Source organism: Vanessa cardui, chromosome Z (assembly GCF_905220365.1).
Source record: "Vanessa cardui chromosome Z, ilVanCard2.1, whole genome shotgun sequence".
Classification (NCBI taxonomy): domain Eukaryota; kingdom Metazoa; phylum Arthropoda; class Insecta; order Lepidoptera; family Nymphalidae; genus Vanessa; species Vanessa cardui.
The window spans coordinates 16368458-16392639 of NC_061154.1; the positions used below are offsets into that span (position 1 = coordinate 16368458).

Sequence of the window (24182 nt, forward strand, 5' to 3'; positions counted from 1 at the left end):
TTATCGATATAGCTTATAAATGAATATTATATATGTATACGTAAAAGATAATTGAGAATGTATTGTATAATATATAACATGTTATAATATGCACTATAACATATATATTAATGGAATGTATATGAACTAAGCGCAACAAGCGCAGCGCAACTCCGGATAAAACAGCCTATATACGTATAAAGGCTATAGGCGAAGGGTATATAAGGCCCGGCCGGGTCGAGTCCTAGCCAAAGCAGCAGCAGGCAGCTCGTCCGGACCCACCCTCACTCCGATGCCAGAGCTCCTTGTGAGCGCACGGCCTCCAGTGTCTAGGGAAACTTCGGGAGCGATGTCTCATTCCGCTTTAGCGACGGTTAAATTCAAAGTTTTCGCGATGAAGTGTTAATTATTTGAAAACCGCTAAAATGTCGCTATCCGTAAATTTAAATCGTTTTAAGATACTAAAATGTAAACATGAGAAATACGCCCAGCTGGAGTTTAGAGGTAAGATACTAATTACTTTATTATTTTGTTATTTTTATTTTTTTTTATATAATATTATTTATGTTAAAAATTATATCATAAAAAATTATTATTTCTTTTAATTACAAACCCTTTTTAATTTTCCCGAAAGCTTTTTACCGTTTATTTTTTATATATGTCATGTTTCATTTTTATGGCGTTACTTTTATTTTCTTGATAATAATGGCGGTACTTTTAATTTAAACCTGTTTCACGGAAACTAAAATCGTTGAATATAATTTCCTTACATATAATGTAGAACGGAACCCTTGTCAAATAAATAAGGCCAAATACATTTGAAATTATATTTTTTCCGCCTCATGTCGACAAACAACGAAAAAACGTCGGCTTTTTTAACATTGGCACGCCCCGGTTTTGTTACAAAGATGTTTATTGCAAAACTAGATGCTGGCGAATACGCGAAAGTCATACTTAATACCTATTCTACTTGCGAATTGAGATTTAAAACTGCTACGCTTTTAAAATAAATTTAAAGACGAATAATAGAAGAATTTGAAAAAATGTTTTTCAACGAGAATAGTAACTAGAGCTGAGGTACAAATGATTATTTCCACAAGAATTAATTACCTAGTAATAAATGAAATCTGCACTCATCGAACATAATAAAAAAAAGTTTTTATTTGCTCCATTGCGATATGGTGAAAATGATATATACAAAAATATGACAAAGCTGAAAGTAAGCGCCCAGCTGCGCTTTATTTCGTAATGATAGATTTGCTTTTCGTAGCGCTACGGAATCGTAGGCTCACATAAAAATTCCTCATGTCAAAGCAAAAAAATAGAAAATATAGAAAAACAGAAATTTGAATAATAAAACTTTAAAACACATATTTAAAATTCATTAATGTTTGCCAAATTCGACCCCACATTCGTTAGAAATGCGTTTGTATACTATGAGCCACTCTCGAGAATCACCTTCCAGATCCTCAAGCAGTGACTATTAAAAACTTGCTTAACAAACGATTAATAATTAATTTTAAAAAAATCGACGCACTTTTCACTATAAAGTTAATCGTTCTTTGTTTAAAATAAGCTAAAAACACCTGATTATGCTAGATGGGCGATTTTAATAAGTTCATTAGTTCCAAAGTAATTACCGAAACACTTGCCTAATTAATAATGCAAGGCAGCGGAACCGGGTTTATATAAAAACAAACGAACAAAATACCGTTCATATTATTAAAAAGAAAATATGGTCAATATTCCCACAGATGCTTGATGCACACAATGCGGAAACTTTTTTTGAAGCTGCGTCTGGTAGGTTATTACGTCATGGTCATCAGGTCATCATCATATATCATGTAATTTGCTTAAGATAGGAATAGCCTACTATCGTTCCAGTGATGGGAAAATTCCTCATTTTCCTTTTCGATTAGAAGTTTGCTCCATGACGCCGTTAAAGTATGCTTTGGTTTCACAAATTTCCTCAAAATGCACCGCTGTGCATGAGATGATATATAAGTACAAACTAAGCACATTAATTCATTCGTACTTATACGGATTCGAACTCAGTTAACATTCACATATTGCGATAACTGAGCCATCACAGCTCTCCTTAATTTACCTAGCATGCTATTTACTTGGAATTACTTAAATCAAGTACTGCTTATGCTATATTTAATTGCAGTCCGTTTGGAGTGCTGTCTGGAATACGCTGTTCGTAAAATCATAATACTAACAATTTGAGCGAGACTTAATAATCCATCTCATAATTCTTATATTATTATAACATTTAGAATATTTTAATATTTTTTTACCAACGACTCTGCGTTATTGCACAGAAAGCATTTTTGTAAAATACCTATGAAATGCGAAGCGGTCGACGTTGGAATATGTTCGTAAGATGCGCTCGCGCAGTTTTTTTATTATGGTATTAAATGTGGCAAATGAGCAAGATGGTCGACTGATCTTAAAAGCGACCTTAAAACCTGAAAGCCCCGTTGTATAATTTCTGGAGAAGCCTATCAGATGGAAATTTTGAAAAAAGAGCTTTATTTCACTGGTAAACGAAAACCCTTGCTTAGTCGAAGTTGGCTGCTACGTATAATCCCATCTTTAGTGGAACAAGGAGGTGATGGCTATCGGCTTAATTGGATGAGTTTGAATAGTTGCATGTTTTAGGGTTAGGTGCACCAAAACAGTCAGCCAAATGCCGGAAAGAACGAGTTAAAATCTTTGACAAATTCGGAGTACATATCCGTATCACGATCGGAGGAATGCTATTTCTTTTTTTTAATAATAATTTATTGGTGCAAAAGAAATTTTACAAAATAAGCTTATATGAATATATGAGTATACAAAATAAGTATGACTATTGTTAAATATGACTATTAACTAAGTACTCTATTTACATGTGGTTTGGCACTTTAAAAAGAGTAAAACTTTTTATCCTTTATGGGTTAATAACATAACCTGTGTTAAGGATAATTAGCCCAACCCCTAATGGAAAATTAAAAGTAACATTAAGTACATACATAGCAGAGACATTTGAAGAAGTTAAAACAATTTTAAGGTATAACTAGCAAAACAAAAATAAAAAATACTGGGACCATTCGACTTATTAAAATCCAAGGGAAGAAGTGCTTTACGAACTGCACTTTCCCAGCTTTGATAATACAAATACCGGGATCATGGCATCATCGCGGGATTGTTGGTGGTGACATTCCTCGTTCACCATACCAGCTAACGACTTACCATCCCTGTGCAGAGACGGAAAGGAAGGCTGACAAAAAATATTTTAGACAGTTTTAGAGAGAGACTAGAAAGCAGGTGCTGTAACTTCCCAGAGGAAGAAGCACCAGTCTCTCACCATATTTTTCAACGTGCTCCAACTTCGTCTTTGCAAAGGATTTTCGAAGAGCTAGAAGCAGAGGTATATTAGATTCTGAAAGCGTTGTTATCTACATCGTGAGACACTGATGCGTTAACCCAGGCTTGGTAACGTTCCCGTTTTGCAAAAGCGACCAAATAAAAAGTAGTGCCACCGATGGATACTGCAGACGAACAGTACTATACCCCGAAACACCATATTGGAAATCAAGAAATCAACATAATTTTCTCATTCTTCACAACTGGTATTTCAGTGAGGTGACAAGTTAAATTAGATCATAATCATTATGATAAAACTAAGTATGCTAAAGCAAAGTCAAGAACAGCTCCTAGACCCATGGAGGCACGCGTAGATTCGTGGATGAACATCGCAGTCTACATGTTTTGGCACAAATTTGTATCTTCAAAGAAATACACAAATTTGTATCTTGGATAGAACAGAAAAAGTGTATCAACAGGAGAGATATATAGGTCCCGGTAAGAATGAACAAGACTAACTTTGCCGACTCAAGGTAAATATAAACGGAGTTAAAGTTGGAGTTCAGACTCCTTATCTGGTGGAAGTCCATAGTGAGGATTGAAGGGATTTTACAAAGCGATAATTGATTACCTTCATCCAAAATTTGGAAGTTAAAAATAAATCAAATGTTTTGATTACGGCGTAAATAAACACTGGCCTGCATAAATCTCTGGGAGGTTATTAGCATTTAAAAACTAATCTTGTATAGAGGAATAGAACAAAGTTTCACGGTAAATGTTTATAATATGAAGATTACTGCTGAGTTAAATATTCTAGAAAGCTGCATATCATTACAGCAAATTTGAAAAAGGCTCCCATTTTAGGCGTGCGTGAAGACTGGTCGGAATCTCTTCATATTTTTTGATAATTATCGAGATTACCAATTCACTGATTCTTTATCCTCATCGTATTCCGAAGTAACTTCAGGGAAATCCTATTCATGGAAGGATGACTTTAGTTAGTATTACATAATAGGATTCCATTTTAAGTATATTAAAGTAACTATAGGAAATATCCTATTTCTGATACAAGGCCTCATTTCAATTTGAGCAGCTTTGAGCTTATGCACTACAATGTGTATTAGGCTAGATTACATGCACTACAATGTGTATTAGGCTAGATTACATGCACACAATGTGTATTAGGCTAGATAGGAAGATTTATTATATTCATCCGTTGCATGGCGATTTTCATAAGATATTTTCTTTTATCGCTGAGTAGAATTGATTTTCTTGGAGGTAGGGCTTTGTGAAAGCCCTTCTGGGTTGGTTCCTATCTCTCATCAGTTATTCTACTGCCAAATAACAGTACTCAGTATCGTTATGTTCCGGTTTGAAGGGTGAATGAGCAAGTATAACTACAGGCACAAGGGACATAACATCTTAGTTCCCAAGGTTGTTGGCACGATGATGATGTAAGGAATAGTTAATATTTCTTACAGCGTCATTGTCTATGGGTGATGGTGACACTTACCATTAGGTGGCCCATATGATCGTCCGCCAACCTATACCATAAATATATATATATATATATATATATATATATATATATATATATATATATATATATATATATATATATAAATTATGAAAACAAATTATATAATTACTGACTAATGAAAATTCCTTCACATGCTAAGCATATATTATAATCGCTTCATGTATAATAAACTCGAATTTTACACTAGCAAAATAAAACGGACATTAGATTGAAAGGGAGCTTACGGCTCGTTTATTTCCGCAGGCTTTGGCCTAAAGAAGTTATCAAAGAGACGATATACAACTCAATCGAAAAAAATGTTTCTTTGATCAAAACTATAGTTATAAGTAAACATAAAGAGCTGAGATGGCCCAGTGGTTAGAACACGTTCATCTTAACCGATGGTTGCGGGTTCAAACCCAGGCCAAAGTGCCACTATATATATGTGCTTAATTTGTGTTTATAATTCATCTCGTGCTCGGCGGTGAGGAAAAATATCGCGAGGAAACCTGCATGTGTCTAATTTCATCGAAATTCTGTAATCCAACATCCCGCATTAGAAGAGCGTGGTGGAATATATTCCAAACCCTATCCTTAATGGAAGAGGAGGCCTTATCTCAGCAGTGGAAAATGTACAGGCTGTTACTTTACTTTACTTTACTTAAACATTTGACATGGAAATTATTTTATTCATAAAATAGATCAATTATATCAATTCACGATCCAAGTTAAAATTGATATTTGAACATCCAATACGTTGGTCTCAATTCGAAATAATCCCAAAATTATCAACGTTACCGTTACCTAAAATTTCAGTAGTAAATTATTATTAATACGACTATAAAATGGAACGGGAATGGTCACTGAGGATTAGTTTGCATATCTTCATTAGTCGGTGGAATTAGTAACATCAGCGGAAACCTATTATTAACTTGGAATATTAACTAAGAACAATTTTAGCTGGCAGTAAGTTTTTCATAGACATTAAAACAAATTTTACGTGATTTTTCGAAATAAAATAACGATCCAGTTTTTTGAAAAATATGCACATCAGTCTTTTGGTAGATTGAATGCATTTGAGAATATGTTTTCATAAGAAACGATCTTTCTTTAGCTCTAACATATTTAAATATATAAAAAAGAAAAGTCAATGAAGAAATATTATTACTTTAAAGCTCATTTCCCGAGTCCCGAGGTCGTAGTTAAAAAGCATCGGGGACGCAATCCTACTTTGGATTAGTGCTATTAGTATAAATCTTTAAATTTAAGTAAAGTATTTTTTAAGTTTTTTAACAAATTCATATTCAGAGCTGAGAAAAGAATTTTGCCATTATAATCAATGACTGGAGCGCTAAGACGTGATTACTAGTTTTATAATTTAATGTATACATATAATATAATTGGAGTGTCTGTTTGTAATATTAAAATAACCATTTTTACTCAATGCATATGTATGTATACACGGTACATATACCTAAATAACATTTTTGACAAATTTTCTCTGTCTGTCTGTCTGTCTGTTTGTTCCAGCTAATCTCTAGAATGGCTGACGGGACTTTCACTGGCAGATAACTAATGTTTGATAAATAAGGAGTAACTTTGTTAAATTCAAACGCGTATAAAAGGTCACGAGCACAGCAAGTGTTGTATGAGATTGGATGAGATCTTTATTAGGGCCTTTAAAGGATTACTTGAATAATTAATCTTTCCGCAAAACATGTTTATATATGATCGATGGATTAGTCTCTTCATATACATGGATCACATTCATTATATTTTTAACTTACTTTTTTTGTTTCTTACTAAATTCACTTTTATATCAAACATATAAAAAAATATACTTCGATTTTGAATATTTAGTAAAAATCGACGAAACAAAAAAGTAAGTATATTAATATTAGAGCTGACATGGCCCAGTGGTTAGAAGGCGTGCATCTTAACCGATGATAGCGGGTTCAAATCCGGGCAAGCACCACTATATATATGTGCTTAATTTGTGTTTATAATTCATCTCGAACTCGGCGGTGAAGGAAAACATCTTGAGGAAACCTGCATGTCTCCAATTTCATCGAAATTCTGCCACACATGCATACCACCAACCTGCATTGGAACAGCGTGGTGAATTATGTTCCCAACCCTCTCCTTAATGGAAGAGGAGACCTTATCCCAGCAGTGGGAAATTTACAAGCTGCTGCTTTACTTTAATAATATTACTCTTCTTTATCACTTCTCATTTTGCTGGAGGCTCTTTACATGTAGACACACACATAGTATGTCTTTGCTTTATTTGAAATTAGTACAGATCCGTCTTTGACATCACGACGTTTCGAAATAATTTAACTTTAACCGGCTTACTAATTAGTATCTCGACTTACGAATGCATGCGATAGTCCTGATGAGTTTTAAGCTTGTAATGAGTTCTGGTTTTGATATGCACATGCATGTAACATGCTAGTTTTCGGTATAAAAGGTTCGTACTATTTATAATTAGAAACGGAAGTAGCGATGAATAGAGTTGAATCCGTCGACATTTACGAGTAGTTATACGAGGATAATTAATTGTCAAAGGATTGAACAGAATATTAAAAAGAAGATTTCGATTGGGTAGGTTTTGTAGGTATATTAGTCAATTAAGCATCGAAGCTGAGTAATCCAATGTTATGCCTTTGCGGTTATAATTAAGACGGCTCACTTTATATTATAGTATGTATGTCGGCTGTCTTGAGAATTGCAAATTAGATGACGAGAGGACAGTTTCATCTCAAACAGGCTAACTCAAAGCCCTATTTAACAAACCTCCATAACATAATATCATATCTTAATTTCCCTTTGAGGAGGTTTGGAACATATTCCACCACGCTGCTCCAATGCGGGATGGTTGAAAACACATGTGGCAGAATATTTATGAAATTAGACACATGCAGCTTTCCTTACGATGTCACCGCCGAGCATGAGATGAATTATAAGCACAAATTAAGCACATGAATATTCAGCGGTGCTTGCCTGAGCCCGCAATCATCGGTTAATAAAGACTACAACATAATTCTAACCACTGGTGGCCCAGTGGTTAGAATTATTCTCGGCTCTCGTTTGTATGTACAATAATATAATATTGATACAAGAAACTAACACAGACGAATTACTCCTAATATTCCATTGTAGACAGTAGGTCTTTGTGTGAGAGACAGTTTGTCAATCGGATCCCAGACAGAGAATTATTTAAATTGAAAAAAAAACGCATATCAAGTATATTTCCTTTGCCAAAGGTTTTTGTGAGTTAATGGTTGAAAGCACATCTTTGAAATAAAACGATTGCCTCCTGGCTGTTTTCTTTCTTTCCTCAGTGGGATGGTTAGGGACAATTATTATTTTGAATCGTCAACTTGATCTACTTGTGACGGTTCCGTACTTCTAAAGGAAAAAAGTAATCTTTATAAATTTACTTCGTTGGCCATTTTTCCATCTGTATGGCCATCGAGACATTTTCTCAGAAACGTGCAAAGGGGTAAAGTTGAAATTATTAGCAAAAATTAAAGTCTCCGCTACCTTGGAACCGCAAAATAATCCAAACTTACTTGATACTCTTCTCCTTGGGGAATCATGAAATTTGGCAAAAAGTAAATCTTTTGTGGAACCAGCTTTCGCCGACGGTTTTTCCGAACCGATACGATTATGGAACCTTAAAAAAATGAGCGTACTCCTTCCTTAAAAGCCGGCAACACACCTGTAAGCCCCTCGGTGTTGCAGATGTCCATGGCGGTGATTGCTTTCCATCAGATAAGCCTCCTGTGAAGGGGGCAACCCCTATAACAAAAAAATCTCAATGGACATAATTCTGTTCTTCGATACGTAGATTCTATTTGAAATGTTAAAGTGATATCTGCTTTTTTTATTGACCTAATATGATCATGGGAGTATAATGCCGTTATTGGAAACGAGTGTAATCAGATGAATATCACGAGTGCCATTAAAGCACTACGTAATAACTGAATAACGATTTCTATGTATTCTTCTTACTTTATAATTACATTCGTTTCGAGAATTTGCGTTCGTATGTGACAGTATTACCGTGCAGAATTGTTAGCGCGTAAAGCGGCGGCTTATTCGAGTATCAATAACCGAAAAGTAATGAAAATGTTAATTGTTTCACGTTCCACGCGAAGTGAGGTATTTTTAATACGGCCACGATATATTATTAAAAAAAAAATTTATTCGATTCATCGAATAAATTTCATTACGAAATAATATTTGCGTGTTTTTGTGTTATCGAATGGTCAGGTCGACATTGTGTTTTACTGAATTTAAAGAAAGTGTTCATTAAAATAATAACAATACTTTGTAATGCAAATACAAGGAACTGAGACTGAAACTAATTATTTTAACGAAACGTAATTATATGGCAAGCGAATCGAGAACCCATCGGTGACGTCTATTAGTTTCCGATTATACTAAGCTTACTCTAAATCGGATGAAAATACAATCGGTAACGTATCGTTATCGTAATAACTCGATTAACCATCGATGTTACCAACAAAAAAAGCGACATTTCGGTTATAATTCGAAACGATTAAAAAATATTGCTTGCCTGCATACTTTTTTTACATATAAATTATAAATGAGAAGATCACAAAAAAAGAAAAAAATCTTCGTATTATATTAAAACAGAAGAAGCAGCTCTTCACGGGGAATGTTATTGGGAAGGTTTCCGAGTAGCTACGCTTCGCAGTTTCACCTTTAAACTTCTACTATTGACGTGACAAGCGCGAATTTCATTTTCTTGTAATCGTTATACAACGTTTATTAATAAGGGTATTAAGGCCTAACACGCCGCAGTTGTCGTTCTCTGCGATACTGTGTTATTAGATCATGTATAGTTTTAATTTTTTTTTTATAATTGTTTTCAATTTGCTTTATTATTCATAATCATTTAACTTAATTTATTTTTTCTTTTATTCTTTTTTTTAGAACAGCTCTGAAATTTCTGTCATTATATTTAAGGGTAATTATTATTACTTAGATACATTTTATTTACTTACTCAGAGGATAGCTTTAACCTTAATGTAAGTTGATTATTTTACATAATGCTCAAGCAACCTAAGAAGTATATAGTCTAATACAAGTTATTCAAGTTCATAATGAGCTTCAGTACCAAGTAACAACAACTTCGAGGCTAATTTATATAACTAAATACATATTAAACAAATATATGTACGCTAATCTGTATTGCTTCGTAACATTGCAAGCCCGCCAGGGTAGGTACCACCCACTCATCAGATATTCTACCGCTAAAGAACAGTACGCAATATTGTTGTGTTCCGGTTTGAAAGGTGAGCGAGCCAGTGTACAGGCACGAGGGACATAGCACCTTAGTTCCCAAGTATGGTAGCGCATTGACGATGTAAGGAATAGTTACTATTTCTTACAGCGTCATTGTCTATGGGTGATGGTGACTACTTACCATCAGGTGGCCCATATGCTCGTCCGTCGTATTCAATAAAAAAAAAACCAAAAAGATAATCTTAACTAGGCTCCCTATTTGATCTGTTATTGGTTGGACTTAATCAAGGACTGCGTTGAGTTTATCATTCCTCTTAAGCTTCTATTCTCATCATCACCCGGCTTCTACATCTAGATACCTATAGCGTATGTAATAAAACATTCACGTCAACTGTAATTATTCCATAATACGGACTGGTAAATTTAGCGCAAAATAATTTCCTTTCTAAAGAATTAGTTCCCATTGAATATGCACCTTATTATCTAAACAATTAGGGCTAGAAAGTTATCACCACTTCTTTGTTTACAAATCAATTAAAAATAATTTCTTATATTTATTTGCGGTCGACGCATTACTTTTTATGCGTATAATATACGTGCGCAAGTGAATTTTATTGTAACGCATTTACATCTTAACTACTTTCACCCTTACGAGGGTGAAACCACGGATGGATATTAATTGTAAAAAAAACCTAAAACGATTAAAATATTAATAAACATTTTTAAAACCTGTAGCAGTTGTAGCATCTGGTTTGAATTAGCTCAAATCCAAGTAAATGTCACTCAATTTTCATGTGCTTAATTCATAATTAATTTTGTGCACGGTGGGGCGGGGGCGCAGGAATTATTTTATCATTATAAAGAAAATAACTAAAGTGTTCTACGAAGATATTCGTCGTCAGTTAAATTTGATATGGAAACCTTTTCTTGTATAAAACATAAACGATTTTTTTAATAGAACGTCATACCTTTAACTATTATGGTATAAGTAATACATTCCTAACTCTTCTCTCCAGTAGCGCCTCTCATGAACATCGGAGGACCTGTGTCAATATAAAAAAACTATAATTCCTTAACTACATTAAACCAATATATGCGGCTAGTGAAAACTTTTAATAAAAATAGGTCAAGCGCCAATACGATAAGTGGACCTTGGATAAAATACGTAATATCATTATGAATATTTAAACCCTTTTGTTTTGTAGCTTTTGAAGATTTATAATGGCTTCCGGGAGCAATGAGACACGATGAATTATTTATTAACCTTTCTTCCTACCAAAAAGCTATTGAATTACACTTTAATCTTAGGCGGAATATTTTATATGATATTATACAGTTAAGACAGACAACCGTATATTTTTGCTTGACACATGAGTGAAAGATCAAAGTTAGAATATTTGCATTTAAAATGTACGGTCCTTGGCATCGTAAAAATATTTTATGAAATAATTTGTATAGCAAGATGTTGCTTTGTAAGTTATCCGAAGTAAGCGTTTGAACTTTATGATTATTTAATTAATTTTTCATCTTATTAGCGTTATAAAACAATTCTGCGAGTTTTGCATTTGTTTTATTTCAAAAATACCCTTACTTGAGTCGAGGAACTTAGTTAATTAATTTCACTAGTTTTTTCTTTGGATAGCTCCGGAAGTAACTCTTGTATGATCGCACTTTCAGTATCACAGAAGGTGATAAAATACACGAAGAAGTGAATTATAGAATTACTTTAGATAGAAGTTGTGATCGCTCTCATTAAACTAAAGACCACAATTTACACAACTTCACATGCATGACATATGCACCGATATGCCATTGATTAGAATGTAAAGTAGACTGAGTTGGGGGATGTGTGGAGTGAAGATATCTCTATTGAGTGAATAAGCTATCCGTCACGTCAGATTATCTTTCAGTTTTGTAGCCCAGAGACTAGACAGAGCTCGCCTGATTAAGATGAGGATTATTTACTTTTTAGTGAGTTGAGTTTGAGTTTATGAGTTTTACATCATATCCAAGTAAGGGTACCAAAAACGACGAAGCGATTCGAGAAATGTTAGGTAGTGCCCTTCGCTTGGCTTTTTTTGTTGGCTCAAATTTATTGCTTTAACATGGGCTGTATGTAGCAACGCTTTGATAAAATTATACAATTAAACACCTGCCTGGAACATCAGTAAGTATAAAATCAAGCTAACTTTTACTCTCTCAGTTGGAAGGAGACTTGTTGAAGATTTGACTGAGAACGTTGGATGAGCTAATGAGTGGTGGAAGTGGTGATGACCACTCATTAACTCAGCTGTACCACGTTTATAAGCTTTGATTACATAAATTATAAATGTAACACAATAAACACCAAGTTTTTAGTAAAAAATATATGAAATAACATGATAAAGCGATCAAATCAAGTTTTCTTCTTTTATGTAAAATATTTTCCTCATTCAATTATAGAAGTAGGTTTAATTTTGTCCACAGTTGAATTTGAACAGACATTCCTCTTTTTCCTCAAAGACCATTCGATTATAAACTTTACTACTTCCAAATATAACTCATTTTTGCAAACTCATTTAATGTGGCTATTAAATAAGAGCTTTTTCTCACTTGAATAATCAACTTACTTAATTAACACTTTAGAAACAATTCGTATTTTTTCAGCAGTACTAATATTTTTGGTAACAAACATAATTATAGGAATATCTCTCCAAATATAGCCAATTCCTTTAGAAGATATATAAAGAAAAATGAATCTGTATTTCATTATAACTTCGGCGATATTATGTTAAATAGACTGATGAACTTGTTATTGTTCAAAGACCCACCACCAATTACACTTCATCAAATTATACCATAGTTTTTAAATACCTGAACAGAGTTATACGTTTGAGATATTATTAAAACAATTATCATCCGGAGTGAATTTTTAAATTAATTAATTAATGTATGTACCTCGAATGAATATATTAAAGCAATTATTATTCAGGGCCGTCAGATCAACTGTGAAATAAATTAATGTTTTTGTAATTAAATTTAACTTTCAAATTAAAACAAATAAAAATTATCGTCAAATAATTTTAATTTAAATATAAATATTTTTAAGAAGAGTAAGTTTGTTCGTACATAGTTTAGCCTCTGTGTACAATCGGCTGTGAGAACAATCCTCATCAAAAATATTGACCACATAACCTCATCAAAGTGTCAACCTTGAGAACTCACCACTTATTTCCTTTGTGTGTGTACATTGACTAATTCACCCTTCAAACCGGAACATAACAATGCTATGTCAATAATTACCGAGCAATCTGCTCGTTACGCAATACGAGGAAACAAAAGCGGTCCCTATAATTACAGGCTTATTTGTAAATTTCCATCGTTAAGCAAAATATTTCAAAATGTATATGTTAAATCAACTTCTGGTTCAGTTTGTTATACATACAATTACAATTTGGTATTATTTGACCACATCTGTGATGGCCCAGTGGTTAGAACGCGTACATCTTAACCGATCATTGCGGGTTCAAACCCAGGCAAGCGCTACCATATTATATATGTGCTTAATTTGTGTTTATAACTCATCTCGTACACGGCGGTGAAGGACAACATGCTGAGGAAACCTGCATGTGTCTAATTTCATCGAAATTCTGCCACAATTTACAGGCTGTTACTGTTATGTACTATTATTTGGTATAGATAACAATTCAGTTTTACAAGGGGTCACTAACTGATGTTCGAATGGCACTACTTAGGCATAATTATGTATGTTGGGAGAAATCAGAGAACGGCGTCTTCCGTGATTTAAACTAAATATTTGATAATAAAGCGCTAGAAGCGCTTTTGTACAAGCTACACATTAGTATGGTGTACAATGACTTAAAGAATCAAACAGGTGTCTATTAATTGTAAAAAAACCTTACTCAATGTAAATGGCGTTCCACAAGGATCAATTTTAGGCTCTTTTAATTTTTCTTATTTACCAATCTTCATTTTTATATTAAAGGTATGATATTTTGTTATTTGCTGATATCTCATTACTTTTTTAAGTTAACAAGATAAAAGCTAAATATGACTACGTAAACATTCTATTATTATGATACAAAGTTCCCTATGCAATTGATTCTACTCTATTAGTATTCTTTGGTTACCTATAGTATTGTGCCTAGAAGCATTTTGCTTTGGACTGATACTATATAGGCTCATGTTTTTACAAAGGAAAAAAGAGGTGTAAGGCCTATTTATATATATATATATATATATACATATATATATATATATACATCCTACAACCTTTTTGGCGTCATGTACGTGGTGCATCATTACGACGTCCCCAAGTTCCCCTTAATTTACTTAACATGTCTTAATGAATACTGCTTAGTTTTTTGATTTCCAGGTCCTTGGGATACGTTGTTTTCCGATATCAAAAAATTCCACGATATTCGTCTTTCAGTCAGGCCCAAACACTTTTGAACCCCTAACCATGATGATACATTTAAGGTATCCTAGATATATTGATCATAATTTACCTATGGCATCGATTATTTAGCGTCCTCACAGGATGGACTGTATTTGGAAGTGCGACGTTGCCAGCTTTAGGTTTGTTGTCTCTTTCTTTTCCTATCGCTGTTCTGTTCAAACAGTTCAACGTTTATTTTGTTCCAATATTCGTAAGGCTTATACATATACGGATGTCCGATATGTTATAATGTGTAAATACGAATCTTTTACTTTAACTTAACCCATGATTACGCCGACGACTGTTATCCAGATCTCACGGAGGATCAGCGAAAAACTAGAGCGATTTCAAATTTTTTATATTAGATTCATATTTGGGTTGCGCAAATATGATCTCGATGTCTCTCATTTTCACTCTTAGCACAAGTGGCTCTGCCCATAAAACTTCATCGGAATAATTATGACTTCTCTATCATATTACTTTGTTGTTGCATTTGTTATCGCCTGTGTTTTATTTTTCCTGTATGTCATAAAAATCTACCTACCAAATTTTATATTTACGATAATAAAATGATAGTATTTATAATAAAATGAAATTACTGGGAACAGTGCTTTCATTTTAAAGTTGGTAGCATACAGCCACACAGTACCACCTAAAATAGTACTGTATGCTTCAAGATCACGATCTATCGGCTATTGTACAAGGTTCAATTTTGGGTCCCTTTCTATTTCTGGTATATATAAATGATCCTTTTTATGTTAAAGGTATTTGTGATATAGTGTTGTTTGCTGACGATACTTCACTGATTTTTAGGGTTGACAAAAAAAACTGACTATGACAATGTGAACGGTGCATTATCACAGATACACAATTGGTTTACAGTAAATAATTTAGTTTTGATTGCTCAAAAAACAAAATGTGTAGCTTTTACCCTACCCAATGTTAGAAAGCATAATTATAAGATATCTATAAACGGTGACCGTCTTGATGTAGCCGATACTACGGTGTTCTCAGGAATAGAATTGGATTCCAAACTTTAGTGGAGTCCTCATTTATCATCCCTAACAGGAAGACTCAGCTTTGCAACATACGCGTTTAGAAAAGTTAGACAACTAACTGAGGTTGATACCGCTCGTCTAGTATATTTTGGTTTTTTTCACAGTATTTGTCATATGGCATATTACTTTGAGGTAACGCTGTAGGTATTTAATCTGTCTTTATTTTACAAAAGAGAGCAATCCGGTTTATTTATAATCTTGGACCTAGATACTCTCTTCGGGATGTTTTTAAAAAAGTAGGAATACTCACTGTTGCGTCTCAGTATATTTACAACGATATTATGTATATTCACAGTAACATTGATCACTTTGATAAAATCAGTGATCATCATTGTTTGTGCACTAAAAGTAAGGATAAGCTTATAACACCAAGTTTCCTACTCCGCAAAGTCAATAAATCCTTCTTGGGGCAAGGTATCCGATTCTATAATAAAATTCGGCAGAAATTTTTAACTTTGCCATTTCGTATTTTGGTAAAAAAGGCATATTATTCGAAACAAGATTGAATAGATGATAAAAAAGCGTGGAGGTATCTGTTGACTTCCAAGCTGAATATATTCATTTAAATAATTGTATTTAATTAACATGACTTTGTATTTTTTAAGTGTTGAAAAAGAGTAACTACTGAGTTTTTTTCCGGTTCTTCTCCGTAGAATCTACTTTCCGAACCGGTGGTAGTTTCACTTAATTGTAAAATGACGATTCAAAAGTGCTTGTTAAAGCCTATTTGAATAAATTTTATTTTGATTTCTGTTTTTTTTTTTTGATTGAGCGTCCGTATGCAGCTATTAGGCGTCCGTATAAAGCTATTGGGCGTCCGTATACAGCTATTAGGCGTCCGTATACAGCTATTGGGCGTCCGTATACAGCTATTGGGCGTCCGTATACAGCTATTGGGCGTCCGTATACAGCTATTGGGCGTCCGTATACAGCTATTGGGCGTCCGTATACAGCTATTGGGCGTCCGTATATGGCTATTTGGCCTCTGTACCAAGTTACTAAGCTTTACGCCGGTTTGTTTACACCGAATAATAAAAACTACCAATCACAGATAACAGAAGATTTAACAGTACAAATACCAATCACGATTGATATAGATGTTGTACAAACTTTCACCCCCTTTTATACCCTTAGAGGATGATTTCGTGGATGGAAACTATCCTATCTTCATACTAAATTTAATTTAAATCAGTTTATCGGATATAGATTCCCTGTACAAACTTCTACTTTCCTTTTTTATCTCGTTAGGGTATAATTTTGGAGACAAAATTATCCTATGTTCTTTTCTACAAAGTCCCCATACTAAATTTCATCTAAATCGGTTCAGCAGCTTAAGCGTATAAAGAAAGATAACAGACAGACAGACATACTTTATATTATTATTATGAATAATTAATATAAATATTAATTATTGTAATATATTTAAAAAAAACTTCCACGAAGTCCTCGGGGATTCATATATTCATTATTAATATATTTTATAAACATTAAATGACTGATGTAAAACAAACAATAATCAAGCACCGAATAGGTATTATGTAACGCGTAAGTAATGAGCGAGATGGCAACGTCGCAATTTTGGACGCCAAATACGCGAATCCGTAGTCAGGAATTCCCCTCGATATACAGTGTGCGATATACGCGCTGCGGCAGCGCCTCACCTGCGCGGTGATTTCTTCGGGAACTTTTCAATATTTTATTGCAACTATTTAGAGTGATTTTTAGCTTCCGTCGATTTTTGTACTACAGCTAGCTAGGATGAATAGGACCTCAATGCCACCGGCTAAAAAAGTGGCGTCCGGTATACGGACGCCAAAAGCAGGTGGACGCCAGTTTAAATGCATTTTCGCCTTCAGTGGACGGCCAATTGTTTGCGGGATAAATATATATATATATATATATATATATATATATATATATATATATATATATATATATATATATATATGTATATTAGATCACAAAACTGCTTTCGAGATGTTTTTAAAGTAGGCTTACTTTACAAAAATATAGACCTTCTCATATGAATTTAAAAAAAAACAGATTTTAATTTAAAAATAATCATGATAGGTCCATAATATAGACGAGGAGGACAGATAAACTAATTACCTACACCTACACCTAGTTTCCTACTTCACAAAATTAATACATCCTTGTTAAGCAGGGTATGTTGTGTTTCTATAATAAGATTCCAAAGATATTTTTAACTTAACTTATCAAAAAAATATTGGTAAATGAGGCTTATATTCAATAGGAGATTATATTAATGACTAAAAATTGTTGTTTTAGTATCTGTGGATTTCTAGGCAGGATTTATAAAAATGTAATTGTACTTTATAATTTATGGACATACTTTTCCCCATTTTTTTATTGTTAAATTTCACCACTAGAAAAGCCGAAAGAATTATAGGTACCTCCTACATAAAAAAATAAAAAAGGTCAAAAAATTCAGGTTGCCTAATTGTAGTAGAGTAGGGCTCTTTTCGTGGTGTGATAGGAGTCCGGACTAAACGCCGGTTGATTTCTATGTCTTGGATCAAATATAAACCTTAATTTATGGCGTTTCGCTAATATCACCCGCAGAAGATTGCGAAATACAGATAACACAATTATTAGAATACGAATTTCCAAAAAATAATCTTCCTTTCAGGGACTTCTTCGTAAGGATAATAGTAAGAATAGAATTCTGCATTATTCACTGTAGACATGTTGTGTGTGCTGTGCTCTGTTATAGAGAGTTTCTCGGATTAGCATATTAATATTTTATTCAGGGTATATTACAAAATCTCTTATTTATAACTTACTTATGGTCCAAGATCCCAGGGCCACCAGACGTCACCAGATCTTACTTGAACTGTTTCTGTTTCTAAATTTTATTTTAAATTTGTCTTAAGTATTCAGTTAAGGAAGTGAGTAAGTTTTTTTTAATTGGATATTAGTTTTAGTTAACTTTATGGGAATTTTAAAGAGCGACCTTTAGTACGAATTCGTTCAGGTTCGAATAGCGTCTCCAGCGTCCTTTCTGGTCGTTTTATTTCGGTTGCTTTGAAATTAATTCCTACTTTTTGTACATTTTTGAAAAGCTAAGAAAACGGTTATATATTTAAAATAATCTGCAGAACAAGTTTGATATTGATTTTTTTTTGTTTTAAAGGCGTTTTTGAAGGAAAAAAATAAAGAAAATATTATAATAATTTCGTTTTCCGTCTCGCAGTTTTAAATCTGGACCGATAAAATTAATGTTTAAATATTGACAAATATTCCGCGTTCGATCGTTTTTATAAATTAGAAGAAAAAAATAAATTATAATTGATACTTCTTTTTTAAATAAAGTTGCATTTTTGACAAATTTTGAAAAAAGTTAAAGAACCTGATAACTCAAAAATGGTTAATTTTTGCACCATGCATATGGGCGTTAAAATTATTGCAAATAGTCACCCCTATCACCTCCTAACGAATATACGTCGAGTTACTAATAACCCTATATATACAACATACGCGATTAATTTGGTACTTAGGACCTGTGATGTTCATAATATATGAGGTGTATCTTTAAATTCTTAATAACACCCAAAAAAAAAAGAAAATAAGCAATTATCTTCCACTTTATTTATTTGACGGCAGCTAATTAAACTGTAAGTAAATATTTAAACAAGATCTCAAAGCGTGGTTTCAGTAAAAATAATAATTAAATACACAGTTTACTTTTAATTAAAAATGTTTAATCATTGTTTTAAGAAAATGAGTAATGAAAAGAGAAGGAAAAAATGCATGGATTCACATTTCGTTTTATTAAAAATCCTTAAAGACTTCTCAGTTTTATCATTAACAAACGCTAGTGCAGTGTATTTTGAGTGTTATAAATACGGTTCTGATATAAAATTAATATTTTGTATACTTTCTTCTCGCGACACAGATGCTCATTAGAAAGGATTTTTGTGGATTTCAATTTAAATGAGAGAAGATATTTTGTATGAAATTTTATGTAATGCACGTGTTTTGTATAGTCAAAGCAAACATTGCTGGAAAAGCTTCAGAAATTGGAGCAAACTTTCAGTTATTATTGACGAATAGATTTTCCAAGTTGTCACCACTAGTGGTGTTCGTGGTAGTAGGTTTTTGTGTAAGTCCCTTTGGGAGGTACCTCACTCATCAAATGTTCTACCATCAATTTACATAACATCGTAGATCCCAAGGTTATAGTTTCTTACAGCGTTAGTATCTATGGGCGGTGGTTACTACTTACAATCAGGTAGCTGTCGCTCGTTCTACTTGCCTAGATTATATAAAAATTGTTTTCTATGTACATCTTCACAGAAGAGTCCTGTCCATTACAAACACTAGAAACTAATCTTTATATTTCTATATTACAACGTTTTTCTGAAAATACGTTCATAAAGAACTTCCTGTTTTTGAAGATGGTTGAAAAAGGCTCAGCAACGCCCAAATAAATGAGAGTCATATAATATTTATAGAATACTTTACGATGGAGATATAAAGTATAATATGAAATCAGGCACGGCGAGGCGTTCGTGATCCCTTTACGAAGAAACACTACCTTCCGACAAGCTTGCGATCGTTCTGGAGTATGTTAACATATTACGGTCGTTAGTCAAAGTCTTGATACATGATACTTCAAAGCCTGTCAGCTAAATTCTTACAAGCTTTGAAACGACGTTGTAATGAATAAACAGCAAACTGAAACTGACTTATTTTATACGTATTAAAATCCTTATTCTTTTGTGAAATTATAAAATCGATATGTAATTTGAAATGAGATGTAAAGCTCGCATTAAATTTGATAATAATAGCTCTCACTGTTTAGTGGATTACCAGCTTTGGGATGAACGAATTAAAGGACCCTTTTTATATTTTCAAAAATTCAAAAGTTGCGGAAGTTTATATTGTTTAAAAAGTTAGGGAATTTTGTTATTGTTTTGAATTTTAAAGCGTTCTCTTATTGAGACGGTTTAATTATAGATTAATTGAACTTGAAATATAATGGATGGTATTTTATTGTAATTAATGTTTTATTAATACATTTTTCGGCTAATATATTATTCATATTGTTAGAAACTTTAAGAGGACTTAACATATTTATCACTACTAATATTATAAATTTGATATGTTTTTCTGATTGAATCAATTTTTATTTTATATGACTACAACCAACAAACTACTATCAAATTATGTTGCTACTCTGCATTAAAACTAAATTACAATTTACAAAAAATAAACATTGAGCAACCCTAGCAACATAATATTACATTATCTTATTTGTTTCGTTTGCCGCCTAACCGCCGAATCGAACTCAATAAAACTTTATAAGAATACAGCTTAGTTAAGTCCTTATTCAATTATTAATTATATTATATTAAACTTCAATTTCAAGTTAATCAGGGTACAATATGTTTTTTATGACACAATCAATTTTACGATTAAACTTTTACGAGAATAAGTTGACGTTGCTTAGCGCGCCATCGTAAGTAAATAGATATTTACTTATACATTACGTCATAGACCAGGCTTAAGCTTGATAGACTAAATTAGATATATAAATAAATAATTAATTAGAAAATTATATAAATAGATAATTGTAAACGAAATAATTTTTTTATGGAATAAGTTGGCGGACGAGCATATGGGCCACCTGATGGTAAGTGGTCACCATCACCCATAGACACTGACGCTGTAAGAAATATTAACTTCCTTACATCTTCAATGTGCCACCAACCTTGGGAACTAAGATGCTATGTCCCTTATGTCTGTAGTTACACTGGCTCACTCACCCTTCAAACCGGAACAAAACAATACTGCGTACTGTTGTTTAGCGGTAGAATATCTGATGAGTGGGTGGTTCCTAGCCAGGCGGGCTTGCACAAAGCCCTATCACTAAGAAATTTCGAACCTTTATTAAAAAATCATACAAACTAAAGATATACTCGTACATACTTAGGTAGATATACATAGAATGAATACGTGAAACTAACTAAACGAATCAATATAATTATGGTCATAATCAGTCTATCGACGCGTAATAGTCTATACGCCTCAATTATTTGAATTCCGTTTCTTCCCTCTGCTTGATATATTATAACAAGGTACTGTAGATTAATTTCATAATCCCATGTATTGTTATTGAATTTCTTCTGAGTTTCAAACAAAGAGGTGAAACAATAAGAACGCTAACGACAGCACGATACAAGTCGCTATCTCGGAGAGCTCGGATTAATATTTAATTTACTTTTCTCGTGTTGCGACGTACCCTGCGATGTTTTCGTACATATTACCTCCCATTTATCAAAGGTTGTTAAAATAAACCAGACCTTGACTGGATTTCTTGGTAATAATGTATTTCTTATCTATGGAATAAAATGAAAAAGTACACGTAAAGTTAATGGTACATATTTGTTCAGTAGACTTATTATTATCATAAGTCTATAACCTCAAATAAGTCCCGCTTCAAATATTTTATTTTATTGTACAATGCAATTATTCTCATACTCAAATTGTTGGCTTTTTGGAAAGAAATATAATTTAAAAAAAAACGAAAGTGACTATACAAAACTGTGTCAAAAAGTTAGCCGATATTGTGTTTTTATAATAAAAATTAAACAGTACAGTAGAGAGTAGAAAGGAGTACAGATTTATTCTAGCAGAATAATTGTTCTTGGGAATGCGATGAAGTGCAGTCTATATGGTTACGGATGATTAAATAAAGTAAGGCTTATTAGTAGGATCCTATTGTACATAATTAGCATAGAACAACTAATTTTATCATAATTAATAAACGTGCATTTCTTTTCAAGGTCACATAAAATACTCCGTGGTGCTTCTCGATGATCAGGACATCGTCAACGTCAACCAAGTAAGTAAACAAAATGTTACTTTGGTGCTTATAGTCATAAGTACCATAAAATCTGGTACAACCTTTGAATATTTCACTTTAATAGAGCATTAGGTACGTCAAACCCAAAATTCGAATAGATTGTATTTTATTTTGAATGTGATAATTTCATAATCCATCAATCAGCCTATTAAGACCAATCCCTGGATAATGCCTAATTAATTTTGGATTTTGGAGAGTCTTCTGTTCCTTTGGTGTGTTTTGTTATCTTCGATTAACTCTCTAATCTCCATTCAAGTACTTTTCTCCCTCATCGATCATGAAACCTTTTGAATTACCTATTCAATATTTGGTAATTTGGCATAACTTTCAAAGTTCCGATACCCAAATGAGCGTCATCTTATCCAATGTGCTTAATCATTAATCATTATCTACCAACCAACCAAATCAAAAATGTGTTGTGTCATACCTGTTACCGTAGAGAAGCATTGTTTAGTGCCACACTTTCATAATTCAGTTCGACAAGCCTGGATATTTCAAGTACAGGATAACATGATGCACGATACATGGGGCTTACGGTCTATTTTGTATAAACTTCAGAACATAATTTTACTCAACCACAACTCAGTAGCATTCTAGATATTAGGGTCAGCCCTATTAGAATAAGGGACTCGAGCGAGCCCTTAACGTCGCACGATACTTTCGAAGTAGCTAGTTGCCGGTTACCGAGAAGAGCCATTTAAAAGTTTCATTTTATCTCAGAACTGTTACAGATGTACGTGGTTCTTATTTTAAAACTTCTCGCTAAAGTTAAACGCAATATTACTTCGGAATTCTCTTTTGATCTCGAAGAGTTCCTGTTTTGAGTTCGTTCTTACCGTTCGGAAAGAATACACTTGAAACTCGACGTATTATAACTTTATCGTGCAATTATATTTTTTTTATGCTATATTGGATGACGGCCTAGCAAAAGCGTCTACTTTTGAATCGGTATTCTGCGCTGCCCCTAGATGTTAATGCTGTATATCCATGTTCATAGCATTTTTCTCGACGCTGCTCCAATGCGTGTTGGTAAGTTGACATGTACCAAAATTTCGTTAAAATTCGACACATGCAAGTTTTCTCACGACGTTTTCCTTCACCGTACTCGAGATTAATTATTATGAAACCAAATTAAAAAGCACATGAAAATTCAGCGGTAATTGTCAATTGGAACCAGAAATCACCGGTTCAGATGTACACGTTTCATCACTCATATCACTAATGTGCCATCAAACTTGGAAACCAGGATGTAAAATGTTCAAACTTGTCTTAAGCCCAGTTTACTGATAAAGGAAGACGTATAGAGTGCCTTAGTCATTTGTGTGACCAAGCTCTTCAAAAAAGAAAAAAAAATAGTTCAATATTTTTCTCTTAAAAATAGTGCTGAATAATCTCATCGCTTAAATCCGGTCCAAGAGCCATCGTTTCACCGTAAAGGCTTTCACCTAGCACTCCGTCGTATAATTTGATTAATTCTCCTGCTACTATCTACTAGATTACTGTAAATGTATTTTTCCTCTAAGGCTATTGAGCCAATAATTTCGTTGGTCTACTTTACCTTCAAAGTGCCCTGTGTTGCCTAGAAAGGATCCTATCGAGTTTACAATCCAATTATTTACTTTATTCATTTATTTGACCATTTCCTGCTAACAGATTTTATTTCAAGTTAAC

The 24182-nt window shown here is 33.2% G+C and overlaps 1 protein-coding gene across 1 annotated transcript in view; it reads left to right on the forward strand.

The window, feature by feature from the left end:
• The first annotated feature begins 245 nt into the window (after nucleotides 1-245).
• The window catches only part of LOC124543385 (otoferlin-like), a 93566-nt gene continuing 69629 nt past the window's right edge, over nucleotides 246-24182 (forward strand). The window contains exons 1-2 of the mRNA XM_047121599.1: nucleotides 246-483; nucleotides 22432-22490. Of these exons, the coding sequence (XP_046977555.1) occupies nucleotides 405-483; nucleotides 22432-22490 (138 nt within the window). The 5' untranslated portion in view covers nucleotides 246-404. The remainder of the gene's footprint in view (nucleotides 484-22431; nucleotides 22491-24182) is intronic.